Source organism: Panthera leo, chromosome C1 (genome assembly GCF_018350215.1).
Source record: "Panthera leo isolate Ple1 chromosome C1, P.leo_Ple1_pat1.1, whole genome shotgun sequence".
Classification (NCBI taxonomy): domain Eukaryota; kingdom Metazoa; phylum Chordata; class Mammalia; order Carnivora; family Felidae; genus Panthera; species Panthera leo.
This window is the reverse complement of record NC_056686.1, coordinates 219,024,035-219,040,269: the sequence shown is the minus strand read 5'-3', so window position 1 is coordinate 219,040,269 and position 16,235 is coordinate 219,024,035. Positions and strand designations below refer to the sequence as shown.

Here is a 16,235-nt window from a genome sequence, read left to right as displayed (position 1 = left end):
CTGTCAGCACAGAGCCCAACGCTGGGCTTGAACTCATGGACCATGAGATCACGACCTGAGCCAAAGTCGGACACTCAACCGCCTGAGCCACCCAGGTGCCCCCTAAATTACAAATTCAATTTGGATAAGTTAGGTTAGCAAATCATTATCAGGGCTGATGTCTGGTTTTTTTCTTTTTCTTTCTTTCTTTCTTTCTTTCTTTCTTTCTTTCTTTCTTTCTTTCCTTTGCTCCTTTTTTCTTACCTTCTGGTTGGAAAGTTTTACATTCTTTAGAGAGCCATCTTGATTTAGATGTAATATAATAATAACAATTCAGCTTACTTCTGAGGTGATGTTTTGGGCAGTACGGTTCTGTATCGTGTGGTTTCCTTAGCGGTTGCTCTAGATATCACAGCAAGTGCTCGTGACTTAACCTGTCATATCACTGCTTTATCGTTTCCGGTGGGAGAGCGAAATGTTACTTTCACTGAAGTCCTTGCACCACCACCCACCCCAATTTCTAAATGTGCTTGTTTGAGTGTTTCCTCCACATACATTAAACACCGCACCAAATGATGTTGCAATTTTTGTCTCAACCATCCAATGTGATCTGAGAAACTCCAGGTGAAGGATGGTCTGCTATATGTACCCCCATTTCACCCATGCCATGGTCCTCCCTTCCTTCCGAAGCCCCCAGCCTCCTCTTGTTACTGTTTTCTGTTTGGAGGGCTCCTTTAGCCAGACTTTAGGGGTGGGGGCCTGCTGGAAACAGTCTCTCCGTTTTCCTTCACCCCAGAGTGTCTCTGTTTCCCCTTTTACATCTGAAGGACAGCTTTGCTGGGTGCAGGAGTCCTGGCCCAGGGGCTCATTCTTCTTCTGCGTTGTTGGACAGTCCCTCCGATACCGCAGGTGAGTCCAGCATCGCTGGCAAAGGGGCAGTCGGGAGTGCACCAACAGGAAGTGATGGGGAGAGTAACAGAGGAACACTTCCCAGATGGTTTTATGAATCCAGTATTATCCTGATGCCATAACCTTGCAAACACGGTGCAGACTGAAAACTACAGACCATCTCTGTCGTGAATATACGTGAAAAAAAACTCTTTGAAAACGTTTGCAAATAGGATTCAGCAATATACAAAAAGCCTGACACATGACCGTGTGGGGTTTAGCTCAGGGATACAAGGCTGGTTCAACAGTCAAAAGCCAATCACTGAGATCCATCATATTAACAGGCAGGAGCAGAAGTCATGCTGTTATCAATAGATGCTGGAAAACTGCTTGATCCGTTCACGGGAACAGTTCTCAGGAAGCAAGGAACCCAGGGAGCTGCACCAGCTTCATAACGAGAAGTAACAAACCTCCTGGACTTAGCGTTACACTTAACCCCAAGCTGAATGCTTTCCCCTGGGAATTCGAGGGGGCAGGCTCCCGCCGCTGCTGTCCCACACAGAGCCCCAAGTGGCAGCCGGTGCAGCCAGGACAGGAAAAGAGGCAAACAGCATTCAGCCTGCAAAGAACGAAAATAAAGCTGTTCCTGTTTACGGATGACGTAATTGTCTACATAGGAAGTCCCAAGGCATCTACACGACATCTTCCAGAACTAGTGGTGTATTCGGCAAGGCCACAGGATACAAACTAAGCGTACAACAATCAGTTGTGTTCTTATGCTCTGGCAACAAACACAAGGGAACCAAAATTTAAAATTCCATTTAAAGGCACTCAACAGTTTTTAAATGCAGAACTTACATGCTGAAAAGTGTGGCGTGCTGGTGGAAGGAACCAGAGAAGATGCAAATAAATGGGGGCATCTGTTGGGCACGGGTAGGAAGACTCGGCAAAGAGGCGAAATCTCCCCAAACTGCTATGCAGGTTTAACACAATTACCATCAGAATCGCGGCAGGAGTTTCTGCACATATAGAGAGGATTGCCCTTAAATGTTCACAAAAAGGCAATGGAAGCGGACCAGCTAAAACAATTTCAAGGGAGAATGGACGCAGAGAAATTAGCCTACCAACTTTGAGACTTGGTCTGGAGCCACGGTAGTCAACACTGTGTGGTGCTGGGGCGCCTGGGAGTTCAGTCGCTTAAGCGTCTATTGATTTCAGCTCAGGTCATGACCTCACGATTCATGAGATCGAGCCCCTCGTCGGGCTCTGTGCTGACAGGACAGGACAGCCTTCTTGGGATTCTCTCTCTGCCCTTCTCCCGCTCATGTGTGCACACACACTCTGTCTCTCCCTCTCTCTCAAAATAAATTAATTTTAAAAAAAAAAGATCATGTGGTATTGTTGGGAGAGATGCACAAATGTTGAACTTTCTCGGAAGTTATTTTCCACATAGTGTGATTCCTGGTTTGTTCTTTTCTGTCAATGCCGACAGCATTCCGCGGTGTGCACCTGTCATGGTCTGTTTAACTGGCCAGCATCTGGCTATTATAATAAAGCTGTGACCAACACCCATGTATGGGTTTTCGTGGGGACGCAAGTTTCCAGGGAAGCAGAAGTCAGAAGTGACACAAGAATAGTGATCGAATCTAGGTCCAGCCGTACCTGCAGCCAGCTACACGCACTCAACTTCTCCGTTACCGCGAGGTTTCCGTCACTAGATTTATGATGCTAGTTGGTACTAACACATTAGGTATCATACAGTATCTCAGAGACTTGAGAGATTACGATTTGGGGGACAGCCTTTTCTAAGTGTACTTTACATAAATGTGAATCTTACCAGTAAAGCCTCACAAGTTATGTGATCTCAGGATAGTGCAAGTATCTCCTATTGATCCAGAAACATCGCTTTTTCCTTATGAACCAATATTGAATCTTCTCTCCTTTGGTTTCACTGTTGTAGTGATCATACGATCGCTCAAACTGAAGCTGGACAGAATTATCACTTGCAGGGTATTTATAAATGGAGCTCATTTGGAAATGAATTTCCTGAGTGCACTGTTTCCTTTCCCAGTGTTTCAGGACAGGGAAGGACAATATTGCTTGTAGCTGGCTATCAAGGTCCCATAACAGGGTGTTTACGAAGGGCTCACAACCAGGGACACTCAAACATATTATTTGTGTACCAAGAGCTTAACTTACTCTAGTTACAAGATCTGTTTAAATAAATTTTGGTTTTAAAAAAGCAGTTATACGTAACATCCCTTACTTCAATATTCCTCACAAACGTCCGTGTTCAGAGCTGTGTCCAGTAGAATGTCTCTTGTCCTTCTGTCTAAGGGTCCAGCCCTGGAGGAGGTACCAGGGAGGAGACGAGAGGAGGCCAGGTCTGCAAAGCGCCTTCACACCCAGAACAGAGCGGGGTGGAGGGGAGGGGGGACGCTGGGAGGCCTGACTGTGGTTCACCTGTCAGGCATGTGTGAAGAGCTTCAGGGCAGTGGTGTCTGATATTAACTTAACCTGACTTTGTTTCCGACTGGACTGTGGTCTCTCTTTCTCCCTCTGCGGTCAGTACAAGTTGTTCACACAAGAACTTTATCTTGGAAAATAACATAAAGCATGTGTCTTCGTCTGGGGTCAGGCTGGGAAAGATCCCAGCAAATGGGAGTTCTGGAGGCAAGATACAACGGGACACGTAACAAAGATGAGAAAAGCTGACAGAGCCCCCCGCCCAGAATTGCAACACCTTGGAAAGGGCAGTGGGCTCCCCAGAGTGATGGGACACCTTGGTGATTCCCTGGGGCTGGAGGACTTAGGGCTCCCTGGTCACACCTGCTTACTGGAGGTGCGTGTGCAATATGTCAGGGGTCCTGCTTGGGGCCGGGGACACCGTGGAGGTAGGATGTGAACGCGGCGCCCGCTCTCAGAAAACGCAGGGTTTAGAACAGTATTTCTCTCGGTGCCGGCCACTGACATCAGAATCCGCTTGTGAAACAGGTTTCGGGGCCTATCCCCTATTTCCTAAGGCAGACGCTCTGGCTTTGCGGAGTAGGACTCTGCACTGTGGATAAGCAGGATTCTCGCATCGGAGAAGCATCATTGGCCGACCTTCGTGTTCACAACGGCATTCCCACTCGGGCATGCAATTCCACGATCGTTCCGAAAAGCCGAAGCCGAGAGGAGGTTAAACGATAGAAACGTCCGGGTGTTGAGAAGAAGCCCGAGAGATGGGAGATTCGGACACCTTTCCGAACGGCAGGCAGGAAAGACATCTCACGTGGAAGTCAACTCGTGCTAACCGGGGAGGCGAGCACCAGGACCCTCGAAAGGACTGCGGTGATGGAGCACCCACAGCGCGCGCGTGTTCCAGTGTCGTCCGAGGTGCCACACGCCCTGCCAGACCCAGGGTCCCTCGGGCCCGGCCGGGAGGACGAGGACGCCGGAAAGGGCCCTGGGGCGGCCAGGTCCTCCCGCGGCCCCTCTCCCTTCCCGCCCCAGTCCCGGGCCACCTTCCCGGCCTCGGACGGGCTTCCGGCTCCGGGGGGAAGGAGGGGGCGGGGAGACCCAGGTGATTTGCAGGTCCGCCCGGGCCGGCCTCGGGGCCGCGGGCGGGAGCGGGGAGTCCCGGGCGCAGCACCTGCCAGCGCCGGGGCGGCCTCGGGACCCCGGCGGAGTCCAGCCGACGCTCTCCAGCGTCTCTGTCGCAGCCGCAGGCCCAGGTCGGGCGGCCGGACCCTGCGAAGGCCGAGCGAGGCGCAGGCACATGGGGAGCCCGGCCGGGGCGGCCGTCCAGCGGGAGCCCACACCCGTCGCCCTGCGCCTGCGCCTGCGCCTCGCGCCCGGACGCTCCTGACAGGCGTCGCGCAGGCACCCCGGCCGTGACGTCACGGCGGCGCGCCGGCCGCGGAAGAGGACCCCGCCGCGACCGCGTCCCCTCGGGTCCTTGAGCCGGTGCGGACCGCGGAGCCATGGCCTTGAGGCTGCTGAGAGGGCTCCCCGCGTCGGCGGCGGCGCGGGGCCTGGCGGCGGTCGTCCAGCGCGTGGTGAGCGGCAAGCGGCGGGCGGGGGGAGGTGCCGGCCCGTCCTCCGGCGCCGACTCCCTCACCTCCCCGCGCCTCGGGGCCGCGGCTGCCGGGGTCACTCTCGGGGGACACCCGCGGCCCCCGGAGTATTCGGTCCTGAGTCGCGGGCAGGTTTGCTGGGGGCCGGGAGCTTCTCCGGGCCGTGTCACCTGAGCTCCGAGCACAAGGCTTGGAGGGGAGCGGAGGTGACTCGGCCGCCGGGCCGCCGTGGCGTGGGAGGCCAGCCTGCAGGTGCCCCGGTGCGGCAGGACGACGGGCGCACGAGCAGGTGCGGCCGAGCCTAGGAGAGCCCGGGGCCCGCGCTCCTCATCCACTATAAGCGGCATCCACAGCTGCTCGGTGAAGCCCAGTTGGGGCCCAGCCCTTGCTGGGCGCCGCGGGGATGTGACTGTGGAGCAGAAAGCGAAGAGAAGGCGTTGGGTTAGATCCGAAGGGATTAGGACTTCCTACGGCTGAGAACAGTGGGATGACGTTGACGCAGAGAGAACCAAGGAAGCAAAAGAACTGAGGCCGGCAACCTTAGGGAACTTTCTTTTGTAACTGTGGTCGCAGAGTAGCGTCTTTGCTTGCTAAGGGCTGGAGCTACATTGGTGTCAAATTGCAAAGGGACTTGCTTGACCTCCTTCCTAAAGATTTTGATGAGAGGATTTTAGAACAGTGCAACTGTCTTATCAAAGTCAAATACGTGTTTTTAGGCGATAACTCAGGCCGCCAAAGAAAAGTGATTACCTTTTTAATATCTGGTGTCCTGGGAATTGTGATCGTGGAAGTGAGGGACCCAGAATAAAGGAGGTGATATTTTGCTATTTTGCTGCAGTACATGCACTAGACAGATTGCTCCCCCCCCCCCCCCCCCCCCCCCCCCCCCGCCCCATAACCGTTCACTTCCTGGTACTTTCTACAGCGGATATAGATGAACTTCAGTAAGTGGGAGAAAAATGAGTAAGAAGAAAAGGGTACACACCTTGTTACTTGAATACGCAAAGGAATGGGAAATGTGTCATGAAAGATCAGTTATTCCATATGATTCTAGAGAGCAGTAAACGGGACTGAGGATGGGAAATTGTGGAGAGTACTACTGTAACTCTATAAAAAAGCACTTCCTAAAGATTTTGAGGTCGGGAAATGGCTGATTGCTTGACCAGACATTACCGTGCACCCGTTTGTGCCACATCGGTGCTATGTTCAAGTTGTGGACGCAAATGGAAACAGTTTGTGCATGGCTCATACGTAGCCTGGAGGAGGGGGTGATGGATGTCTAGGGTTCAAGGTACAATACGATCAACATCTCCTTATCATCTCCTCTGCTTTTGCCTGGTCCACTTGGCATAGAGCCTGGCCCTGCTGGCTTTGCAGCACTCTGGCCTCCGGACATTTGTGCGAACAGTTTCCTCTGCCTGAAGGACCCTCTTCCACATGTCCACTTGGCCAGTTCCCTCAGCACCTTCCAGTCTTTGCTCAAATGTTACTCTTTCTTCAGAGGCTCCGTAGCCACCTGTTGTAACACACAGCCCGGCCCATGTGCCATGCTGCCCTCCACAGCACTTCATATGCTGTTGACAGTTGAGTCCTGAACAACACAGGTCTGAACTGCGTGGGTCCGCTTATTTGCGATTTTTTTTTTTTTTTATAAGTACAGTGTTGTGAATGTAGTTTCTTTTCCTTATGATTTTCTTGGTAATTTGTTTTCTAGCTTGCTTCATTTAAGAATACGGTGTATGATACATGTACAAAGTGTGTGTTCATCAACTTTCTGTGTTACCGGTAAGGCTTCCAGTCAATAGTAGGCTATTAATAGTCAAGTTTTCAGGGAGTCAGAAGTTGTACGTGGATTTTCAACTGCATGGGGGGGGGGTGTCGGCACCACAAACTCCTGTACTGTTCAAGGGTCAGCTGTAACTTCTCTGTTTTGTTGTCCTGTGGAACCCTTTTGCTCATATCCACATCCCCGGTTGTCTAGAAAAAGCGCACTGCATCGTGTGGGCTCCTAGTAAATACTTGTTGAATGAATAAGTAAGTGAATGAACATTTTTTCATACAGGTTTTGGCTATTTTTGATACTTTAAAAATAAGCTATGAGTTCCTATTCTTCCTTATTCTGTCACTATTCCTTATTGAGCTATACAACTTTTATATACACTAAGGATTTTCTTAGTTGCTTGCCTTTTGATTGTGTTGCTTTCTGTGTGCGTGTGTTGTGTGCTGTGTAGAGTAGATCATGTGGCTTTTGAGCAGAGAACGGGTATGTTGGAGACAGGAGACGAGACGTTGTGCTGTAGGTGAGAGATGTGAAGATGTCTGCACAGTCAGTGCAGTGGGGACAGGGGCAGGACAGTTCGCTCCTGAGAGGTTTAAGAATTAAGGTCAATAGGATTTTGTGAGTGCCTGTAGGGTTGGAAGGAGGAGGAGGATATCCAAGGTGATCCTGTGTTTGCTTGGTTTTGCTTGGTGGATAGCGGATAGGGAACTTGGGAAGGAAAGCAGATTTGGGGGTTAGGGTATGGATGTTAAATTTCAGCTTTAAGCCTGTTAGTTGTCAGATACCTTCAGGACTTCTGGATGGAGCTGTTTAAAGGCTGGTAACCAGGTCCAGAGCTCAGGACAGGAATCTGGACTAGAAAAATGCTCTGTTCCCTTACTCCTGTCTTCCCTTCGCCTCCTCCTCCCTGCCTTTCTTCCTTCCTTCCTTCCTTCCTTCCATCCATCCATCCATCCATCCAACTTATATTGAACATGGTAAGCGTATTCTGTTTCAGGCACTGTTCCAGGCCCTGAGGATTTAACAGTGAACAAAACCAACAATCCCCCTGTACTTATGAACTTACGCTGGGGGGTGGGGCAGGGAGACCGGTAATTAAATAACTAGGTAATAAAAATGTAGATGTTGGCTTTTTTTCAAGTTTATTTATTTTGAGAGAGCGTGCATGAGCGGGGGGAGGGGCAGAGAGCTAAGGGAGAGAGAGAATCCCAAGCAGGGTCTGCACTGTCCGTGCAGAGTTTTGAAACAGTTCCATCCCACAGACCATGAGATCATGACCCGAGTCGAAACCAAGAGCTGGATACTTAACTTACTGAGCCACCCAGGTGCCCCTAGATGTTGGGTTGTTTTTCTTTTTTTTTTAACGTTTGTTTATTTTTGAGAGAGAGAGGGAGACACAGAATCCGAAGCAGGCTCCAGGCTCTGAGCTGTCAGCACAGAGCCCCACATGGGGCTTGAACTCAGGAACTGTGAGGTCATGACCTGAGCCAAAGTCGGATAGATGTTGGTATTTTTATCACCAGAGGTCTTCCTGGCATTTTTACCTAATAGCTGCTGGTGCCTGTGGGAAGTGGAATGCTCACGTCATGCTGTTGTGTTTTCCAGGAAGGAATTCATACAGGCGCCCAGTGCAGGCTACAGTATGGCCCTTTGGCATACATACTCGGCGAAAGAACAACCAAAAAATTCACAGAACACAGCAAAGTGATAACTGTAGACGGCAATATATGTTCCGGAAAAGGCGAGCTTGCAAAACACATAGCAGAGAAACTAGGTATGGATATATGTCACGTGGAGCTCCTTTCTCTCAGGTGCATCGTTGCTTATTTGAGTTTGATTGTGCTTTCATATAGACTGGGTGGAATTGGGCCCGAGGTAGGTATTTTACATTTTTAAAATACACTAAAATCTACTTTTAATCTTTCGGATTTGGAAAGATTTTTAAATCCATACTGGCTGTCAGTTTGCGTTGGAACTTTTTCTTGATAATGTCAGCAGAGCACATTCACGTGAGCGGTCTCACCCGAGCTCTGTGACGGTCCTCCAGGGTGGGGCCCTGATCACTGCTGTCGCTTGCAGACGGGTGAGCTCCGGAGGGGGCTGCTGTCGCGCAGCTGGTGAGTGCGGAGCCGGGACCCGAACCACATCTCCTGACTCCCGGTGAAGAGGCCATCGTACTTCCCGTGGTAGCTGACGGGCTGGTGCCCAGTCGCACGGTGGGGGCTCCCCGCGGTCGTGGGCCGCTCTCCTTTTCGGGAGGAACTCCCGCGAGGGTACCAGGGACACACTGTAGGCCGGCCCTTTCGCCGACATGCTTGTCTTCCACGAGTGCTCTGGACACGTCGTCTTGAGTGTCCTGTGTGGACGCAGGCGTGAGGGTGACCTGCCCCGGGTCCTGTGCCGCCGGCCTCCGCCCTGTATTCAGATGGGGCTTTCTTTCTGTGAGTCCCTGCTGCCCGCCGATGGCGGGCGAGGCGTTCGCATCACATTGCTTCTTCTCAGGCTTGAAGCACTTCCCCGAAGCCGGGATCCACTACGCGGACGGCGTGACGGGAGACGGGAGGCCCCTGGACGTGGAGCTTAGCGGCAGCTGCAGCGTGGAGAAGTTTTACGAGGACCCGAGAAGTAACGACGGCAACAGCTACCGCCTGCAGTCCTGGCTGTACGCCAGCCGCCTCCTGCAGTACGCGGACGCCCTGGAGCACTTGCTGAGCACGGGTACGGTGTCCGGGCGGCGCTTGGGCGTGTCCTGCACGTGAACCCCTTCTGGAATCGCCATTGTAGACTGCCACGAAGCAGAGCTTTTCTTTAAGGGCGTTTGGGGAGGCAGGTTCTGTCTTTTTAACAGGATCATAAGTTCCCCGAGACCCACGCCGCTATTGCTTCGGGATGAAAGTCCCCGAACCGTGTTTGATTTTCGCGTGCCGGAGCGAGGGGTACGGATTGTGTGGAATTTCTGTGCCGCCAGTGTAGGCGTGGCAGTGAGATGTTCAAAGCCGTGGGAGAAAGAGAGAGCCTCTAAAGGGCTGTGAGGAAGTGGAGTCAGACTCCTGCAGACGCAGCGGTGAGTCACACGGAGATGTGACACACAAAGTAAGCTCGTCCCCAGGGCCCAGAGATGGGCTGGGATCCGCCATCAGCCCACTGGGGAGCAGCGAAACCTGGAGGAAGGGCAGCGGTGGTGGAGGCGGAACACGCAAGGCCCCAAGGGCCCGGACGACTGGAAGGGGGGTGTGTTTCTGGAAGTCACTGGAAGCCGGCAAGAGATGGACGAGGACTGTATGTGGGGGCGGGTACCGTTTGCAGCCTGGGAGACCAGCAGCAGGGCTCAGGACATAAAGTTAGCACAGAGCAGGGTCCAATCCAGGAGGGACTGCGTTATCCTGGGCACCAGCAGCGTGGGTGACGCTCGGCCCCTACCCCAGCGTGCCCTGAGAATCGGTAACAGACGCCGGGGTGCTTGGCCATAGCTCCCAAGCCTTGGCAGTGCTGAGTTCGCAGGTGGAGATGACGTGTGTGCACGTGAGAGGAGGGGGTGCAGATTGTATGAGCCTTGTGTCCGCCTCTTACGACAGTGATGGCCACGCCCGGTCGCCAGTTACCTGGTGAGCCATTTACAGACCACTCAGCTGCCGCCTGGAGGGTCTGCTTCGTGGGGTGTGAGGACGAGAAGGTACAGCATGTTTGACGGGGACCCCAGGTGACTGACGGAACTGGTTTGCAAAGCGGCATTTGGGAACCACTGCCAGGAGGGTTCCACGTATACGACACAGGCCAGGAGGTGCAGGATTCACTCTTGACCGAAACGGTTACAGAGGAGTCTAATTTTTGTCTTGGGTGTTCAGAACGTCCTTAGTGGTACTTTTCCTTCTATGAACGGAAGCCCTGATTTTCGTTGGTGCTGCTTCTAAGAAAAGATGCGGTCACCTCGTGATGTTCTGTACCAGGACCTGGCTCACGGGAACTGGTTGGTGGCTTGGGATTAACGCTGACACTTGGCTCATTCCAGATTCTTTCTGAAGCATACTTCACCTCTTGGGACTCTCCCTTTCTTAAAGTTTAGAAGAATCACTTTAAACAAAAACTTACTCGTCTCTGTCTGTGTTGTACTAACCGTTAAGTGTTTTGTGAGTGCCCGTTGCGTGAGGTGCATTCTAGGAGCTGGGGTTCAGAAAGTGAAGCCCGCACCCTCCCGGAGCTTACGTTTTCCTGGGGAGATGAACAGTAAATGTGGGGGAGTTCAGTGCCACGTCAGGTCGTGAGAAGCTGAGGAGGGTTTTGCCGTGGGGCCGGGGCCCTACTTGCAGGTGGGAAGGTTGGGGAAGGCCTCTGTCCTGGCACAGCAGGGCTGAGCCCGGGGGGACCGGTGCTCGGAGTGGCTGTAGTCACAGGGGGCCCCTGTGACAGGAGTGCAGTGAGTGAGGCCGGAAGTGGACGGGATGAGGTCAGAGAAGTTGCCTGGGCAAGATGGGTTTTCCTCTGGAGGAGAGAGGAAGCCACTAGCAGATTTGAGCGGAGGAGTAACGCGGTCTGGCTTGAGTTTTGCAAATGCCCCTCTGTTGCTGTGAGAGCAGCCGGGGGCGAGCACGGACGCAGGGCCTACTTGGTGGCGGGGGCGGGAACCTTGCCAGCAGTGAGGAGGCCTGGCTGCAGGGAGGCAGCTGCGGCGGAAAGGTCAGGTTCTGGATGTGCTTGGGAGGACGCCGGTGGTTTGCTGATGAACTGGGCACGGGGGGAGAGTGCTGGGTGCCGCCGGGGTCTGGCAGAGCAGTCGGGGTGTGTCGGGATTGCAGTGAGCAGGTGGGGTGGGAAAGCTACGGAAGCTGTGAGGCGCCTTCCTCGTAACTGGGGGTTTCTGCTGCAGCCGGCGGAATGAGATGAACGTTACGTTGCCCCAACCAGAAATGTTCTAGTTCTCGAAAACAGTCTCTCACTTACGAGCACACATACGTACGTTTGAACGGTATGGTAGAGAACTTGTCTCTTTGTAAAGTGAAATTACTCGTCTCTGGGGCCTTGGGTTTTTTATCTGTCTGAACTTGGAATTTTGTTTCCCTGTTTTTAAACAGGACAAGGTGTCGTATTGGAACGCTCCATCTTCAGCGACTTTGTTTTCTTGGACGCGATGTATAACCAAGGATTCATCCGGAAGCAGTGTGAGTGGGCGTTGCGCTCAGGCCTTCCTGGACACGCGGCGTAGCTTCGTGAAGGCTCCGGTAGACTCCCCACGCGGCCCCTGCTCTTTCCGGGCACGTCTGTTAGGCAGCCGGATAGAAGCTAGTACCCGTTAAATTTCCGCAGGAGAAAAGCGGGTTCCTTCCACCCTCTCTTCCTCCTAAATTCCCATCTCCCAGTGGAAGCAGGGAAGCGTTCTGGATCCTTGAACAGCTCAGCTCCCGGATTCCACCCAACCTTCCTGAGCTGCCCCGACCCTCTTCGGTCTTGCAGGATACCGCAGCCACTTTCTCTGATCTGTGCTTTAATTTCCCTGAACTGGCCAGTTTTTTAGTGTATTATCTTGTTCACAATCGGGATGTCTTCTTTTTCTTGTGGCTGCACCTGCATGCCAGCGACACCATCATCCTTTCTCTCTGTCTGATGTGCTGCCGGTCTGCCGCGTCCAGGGACGGTAGCCCCGGTAGGGTGTTGTGGGAGGTCTGACGGTGGCAGACGGACAGGAGTGAAGGCCTCTCCTGAGCCTGGTGGCCTGACTGAGCGGTTATGGAACCACGTCAGGGTGGGGCCAGGACGTGTAGGTGGGAGTGCGCCAGGGCGGGGCCGGGAGAGCCTGTGCCGTCTGCCTGTGGCCGTGTCCACCTGAGCGCTCGGCTGGCTGGGGCGGTGGTGGCTCACGCCTGGAGGGCAGAGCGAGAGCGCTCGGTGAGTGACTGTGGAGAGCGAAGCAGGCCAGGAGACGGCCCGGGATTGAGGCGCCTGGCCGTTGGTCCGCCCGCCCGTTCTGCGGTTGGGGTGCCCGCCCGTGCTCGCGGGAGGGGCCGCGGCGCCCTTGCTTCTGGCCATGGACCTCACAGGCTATCCGAGCAGCGGCTGCGGGCAGTCAGACAGCCTTTCTGGGACGTGGGCTGCGTGCCGGGCTTCGTTTTAGGCGTCGGGGATCTGGGGCGAGGAGACGGGGAAGCTCCTGCCGTCCTGGCCAGGGCGGGGCCGGCATTGAAGCAACGTGGACGCCGTTACTCCGGGACCCTGTGGAAGCGCCCAGAACTCTGGCTGGGAGACGGGGTGCGGTCCGCCACGGCGTCCTGGGTGAGCCCGGAGCAGGCTGGCAGCAGGGCAGCGGGTGAGCGAGGCGCAGCGTGGCAGGGAGGCCAGCGCGGGCGGAGGACGGCCCAGGAGAGGCAGGTAGGGCGGGAGGAGGGGAGGCTCGCGCCCTGGCCGGGGGGGCTTGGCTGTTTCCTGAAAGTGGCGAGGAGCCACCCAAGGTGTCGGGTGTGGGAAGGATGTGGTTGCGTTGCGTTCGTTCGTCTGAAGTACGTGTTCGGTGAGGGGACATCCAAGGACAGGAGGCCAGAGGTGGGGATGTCAGAGCAGGATGGCACGCCGACGCCACGGCGGGCAGGGCGCGGACCCGGCTGGGCAGGGCGGGGCAGGGGCAGGCCCGGCGATCGGCCTTGTGAGGAGGAGGCCGGGGAGTAACTGGGCTCAGCAGGCTCCTTGCCACGTGAAGAGGACGGGGCGCGGCAGCGGGCCGAGGAGCAGGTGTCCCACACGGGCGTGTGAGCTGGGGACCCCTGAGGTGGCCAGGTGGTTGCGTGTCCCAGACGCGGTCTGGGGGATTGACGCGGACAGAGGATGCGCTTGTCCCGGGAGAGTCGGGAGAGGGAGTGAGGACTGAGGCCAGGGTCCTTGGGGCTGGCTTCCGGCTCTCTGGGGAGGGAAGCCCGCTGCGGAATCGCACCCAAACGGGGTCGGTGAGGGTGGCAGGGGCACGGTCGTCACCGAGCGTGTGGGATCTCGTGGGACGGGAGCGGAGAAGTGACCCGGGGTGGGGGGCAGTGGCTTTCGTGAGAGTCAGTTCTGTGTTGGGCTGGGAGAACAGATTACTTTGGGGTGGACGGCGCACGCACGGCCAGGCGTAGGGTCCCCTCAGCCGTGGGGACTCCCAGAACACGCCCAAGGAGAGGCACTTGGCGGAGGAAGCGGGAGGACGGACGTCTTGCCTGGGGGTGGGCAGGACCAGACAGGAAGCCGGGATGAGGCCGAGTGTTAGAACGGTGCCCACAGTCCCGTGAGGCTGGGTCACTTACTTGGAGTGCACCACCGTCGTAGCCTGTCCCTCCGGCCCAGACCCTTGTGACCTTGGGTGAGAGGTCCGCCTGAATCGCCCCCAAAGCAGGCGTCGCTAGCAGTGGTCACCGGGACTTTTCTGTACAGCAAAGTAGTTGTCTTTCTGTGGCTCTTCGTGTGATCGCTTCTGGAAGTTTCTACCATGTGAAAATCTGCAGATGGTCGTTTCTTGACATTGCTGCTGTGGCGGGTGAGGGCGGTGGTTTCGTTCCAGCGACCCAGAATGCGCTCTGGCTGCCTTTCCAGTGGCGTCACTGTGCGCCAGAGGACGTCCAGGTGCAGGGTGTTCTTGGAAACGGTGCGGATGGGGTTCGGCACCACCGGCCGTGCGTGGCTGTTGTGCGTGCGGCTTGCTCGGTACGGCAACAGCTTCAGGAGGATTTCCCCCAGCCTTCACTGCTTGCTGCTTTGTTTTCTCATTACCAAATCTGCTTCAGAAGGTCGGTCTGCGTAGCTGATTAAATTTACTGAAGTAGGTTGAACCCGAGTACATGTAATCAGATGTTTTTCAGTTGAGTTTTTTGAAAAGTAAAGTATGTACGAGACGTCCACGATGTGGACACCCGTGGGTGACAGACGTGTCCCGCTCGTGTGTGGCAGGTGTGGAGCACTACAACGAGGTGAAGAAGGTCACCGCCTCTGAGTACCTGCCTCCCCACGTGGTCATCTACATCGACGTGCCGGTTCCGGAGATCCAGAGTCGGATTCAGAAGAAAGGAAATGTAACCAGCTCTTAAATTCAAGACCCCGCTCGTTTTGCGTGTCCTCGTTGTTGCGGTGCCAGTGCTCACGGCACTTTGCTGAGTCGCCACCTTCCTTCACGGAGCCGGGCGGCACCCACAGCGGAGCCCCCGGAGGGTGGGCCCTCGTGCGGTGGATGGACGGGGGTCCCGGCGCAGTCACTGCTCTCCACCGGAGCCCCGCGGTCCCTGGCCCCATCTGTCTGTCGTCCCCTGTCCCCTAAAGCACGCTGTGAGGCCGGGTCAGTGTCCTGACCACTTCCCTGTGCCCTGCACCTTTCTGTTCTCTCGCGGGGTCTCCGTGCCCCGGTGTCTGGGCAGACCGAGTGTCACTTCAACACCTCTCAGTGCTTCACTCCCGTTGAGCCCTGTCCCTGTGTTCCTGCCTGCTGAGCCTGCGGCGGCTGAGCAGCGAGGTCCACGCATGTGGCGCCGGCCGAGACTCGGTTAGGCGGCCTGGACACTGCAGACTGGAGGTGCCCACCGGCCGTGTGGGCGTGATGCAGGGGACAGAGGTCGTGAAGACCGTCACCGCCCTCAGGATGGTTCTTGGGAAGCACTGCTCCCACTTAGGGTATTTGTTCCTGACACGTGGTGACAGTGTAGAGTTGTGTGAGGGGGACGCGCAGGCAGTGTATCAGGCGGAGGTAAATGCCACGAAGAAACCAGGGAACGACGATGTGACTTGACCACAGCGTGGCTGAACTGGAAGAGGTCTTAAATTCTGAAGCTTGCTGCTCGTGATTGGCGTTTTCAGTTTCCGAATTTGGCTTAGCACAGTTGGAGGTGATAGGGGGGTGAGAGGTGGAGAAGTGGGAGCGGGCTGGGTGAGTGAGCGGCGGGGAAGCGAGAAGGACGGAGGGAGTGGGTGGCGGAGAGGGGGGTGAGAGGTTCGGGGAGAGGTAGGCTGGTCCTCCTGTCTTGGGCGCGCAGCGGAGCGGGCAAGCCAGGCCCGGTGTGTGTGCACGCATGCGCACCGTGTTCTTTCTGAGCCTGTTCGAAGCACGCGTCTGAAGGCCTGTGCGAGGTCATGCCGTGGGTTCCCTGGGCAAACGGGTTAATCCTGACCGATACCGAGGCCCCTTTTCTGTCGTCCCTACGACACCCACAAGTTGTTCCCAGAAAACCGTGTTTGTTGCTTGTTTTCACGTTTTACACGCGCACAAGTAAAAGAAAGAGACGCCTAAATGTTTCACGCTTGTTTTTTTTCTTCTTTTGCTTAGCCACACGAAATGAAGGTCACCTCGGCCTATCTGCAGGACATCGAGAACGCCTACAAGAAAACCTTCCTGCCTGAGATGAGGTGAGCCAGGCGCACGATTCACACGTCTTCACACGCGGCTCCCCGTGCGCCGCAGCCCGGGGGGTTCACTCTCACCACGGTGGGTGTTGTGCGGCACGTTGCACACTGAGGTTTGCGAGGGAGCAGGACAGCACACGTCCCAGCTTGATCTGGTGGGGTCTTGTTGTTTCTTGGCTTGCTTG

The 16,235-nt window shown here is 55.3% G+C and overlaps 1 protein-coding gene across 1 annotated transcript in view; it reads left to right on the top strand.

The window, feature by feature from the left end:
- The first annotated feature begins 4,749 nt into the window (after positions 1 to 4,749).
- NDUFA10 (NADH:ubiquinone oxidoreductase subunit A10) overlaps positions 4,750 to 16,235 on the top strand; it is a 51,711-nt gene continuing 40,225 nt past the window's right edge. Inside the window, exons 1-6 of the mRNA XM_042950754.1 lie at positions 4,750 to 4,907; positions 8,311 to 8,479; positions 9,208 to 9,423; positions 11,775 to 11,861; positions 14,611 to 14,732; positions 15,974 to 16,053. Of these exons, the coding sequence (XP_042806688.1) occupies positions 4,833 to 4,907; positions 8,311 to 8,479; positions 9,208 to 9,423; positions 11,775 to 11,861; positions 14,611 to 14,732; positions 15,974 to 16,053 (749 nt within the window). The 5' untranslated portion in view covers positions 4,750 to 4,832. The remainder of the gene's footprint in view (positions 4,908 to 8,310; positions 8,480 to 9,207; positions 9,424 to 11,774; positions 11,862 to 14,610; positions 14,733 to 15,973; positions 16,054 to 16,235) is intronic.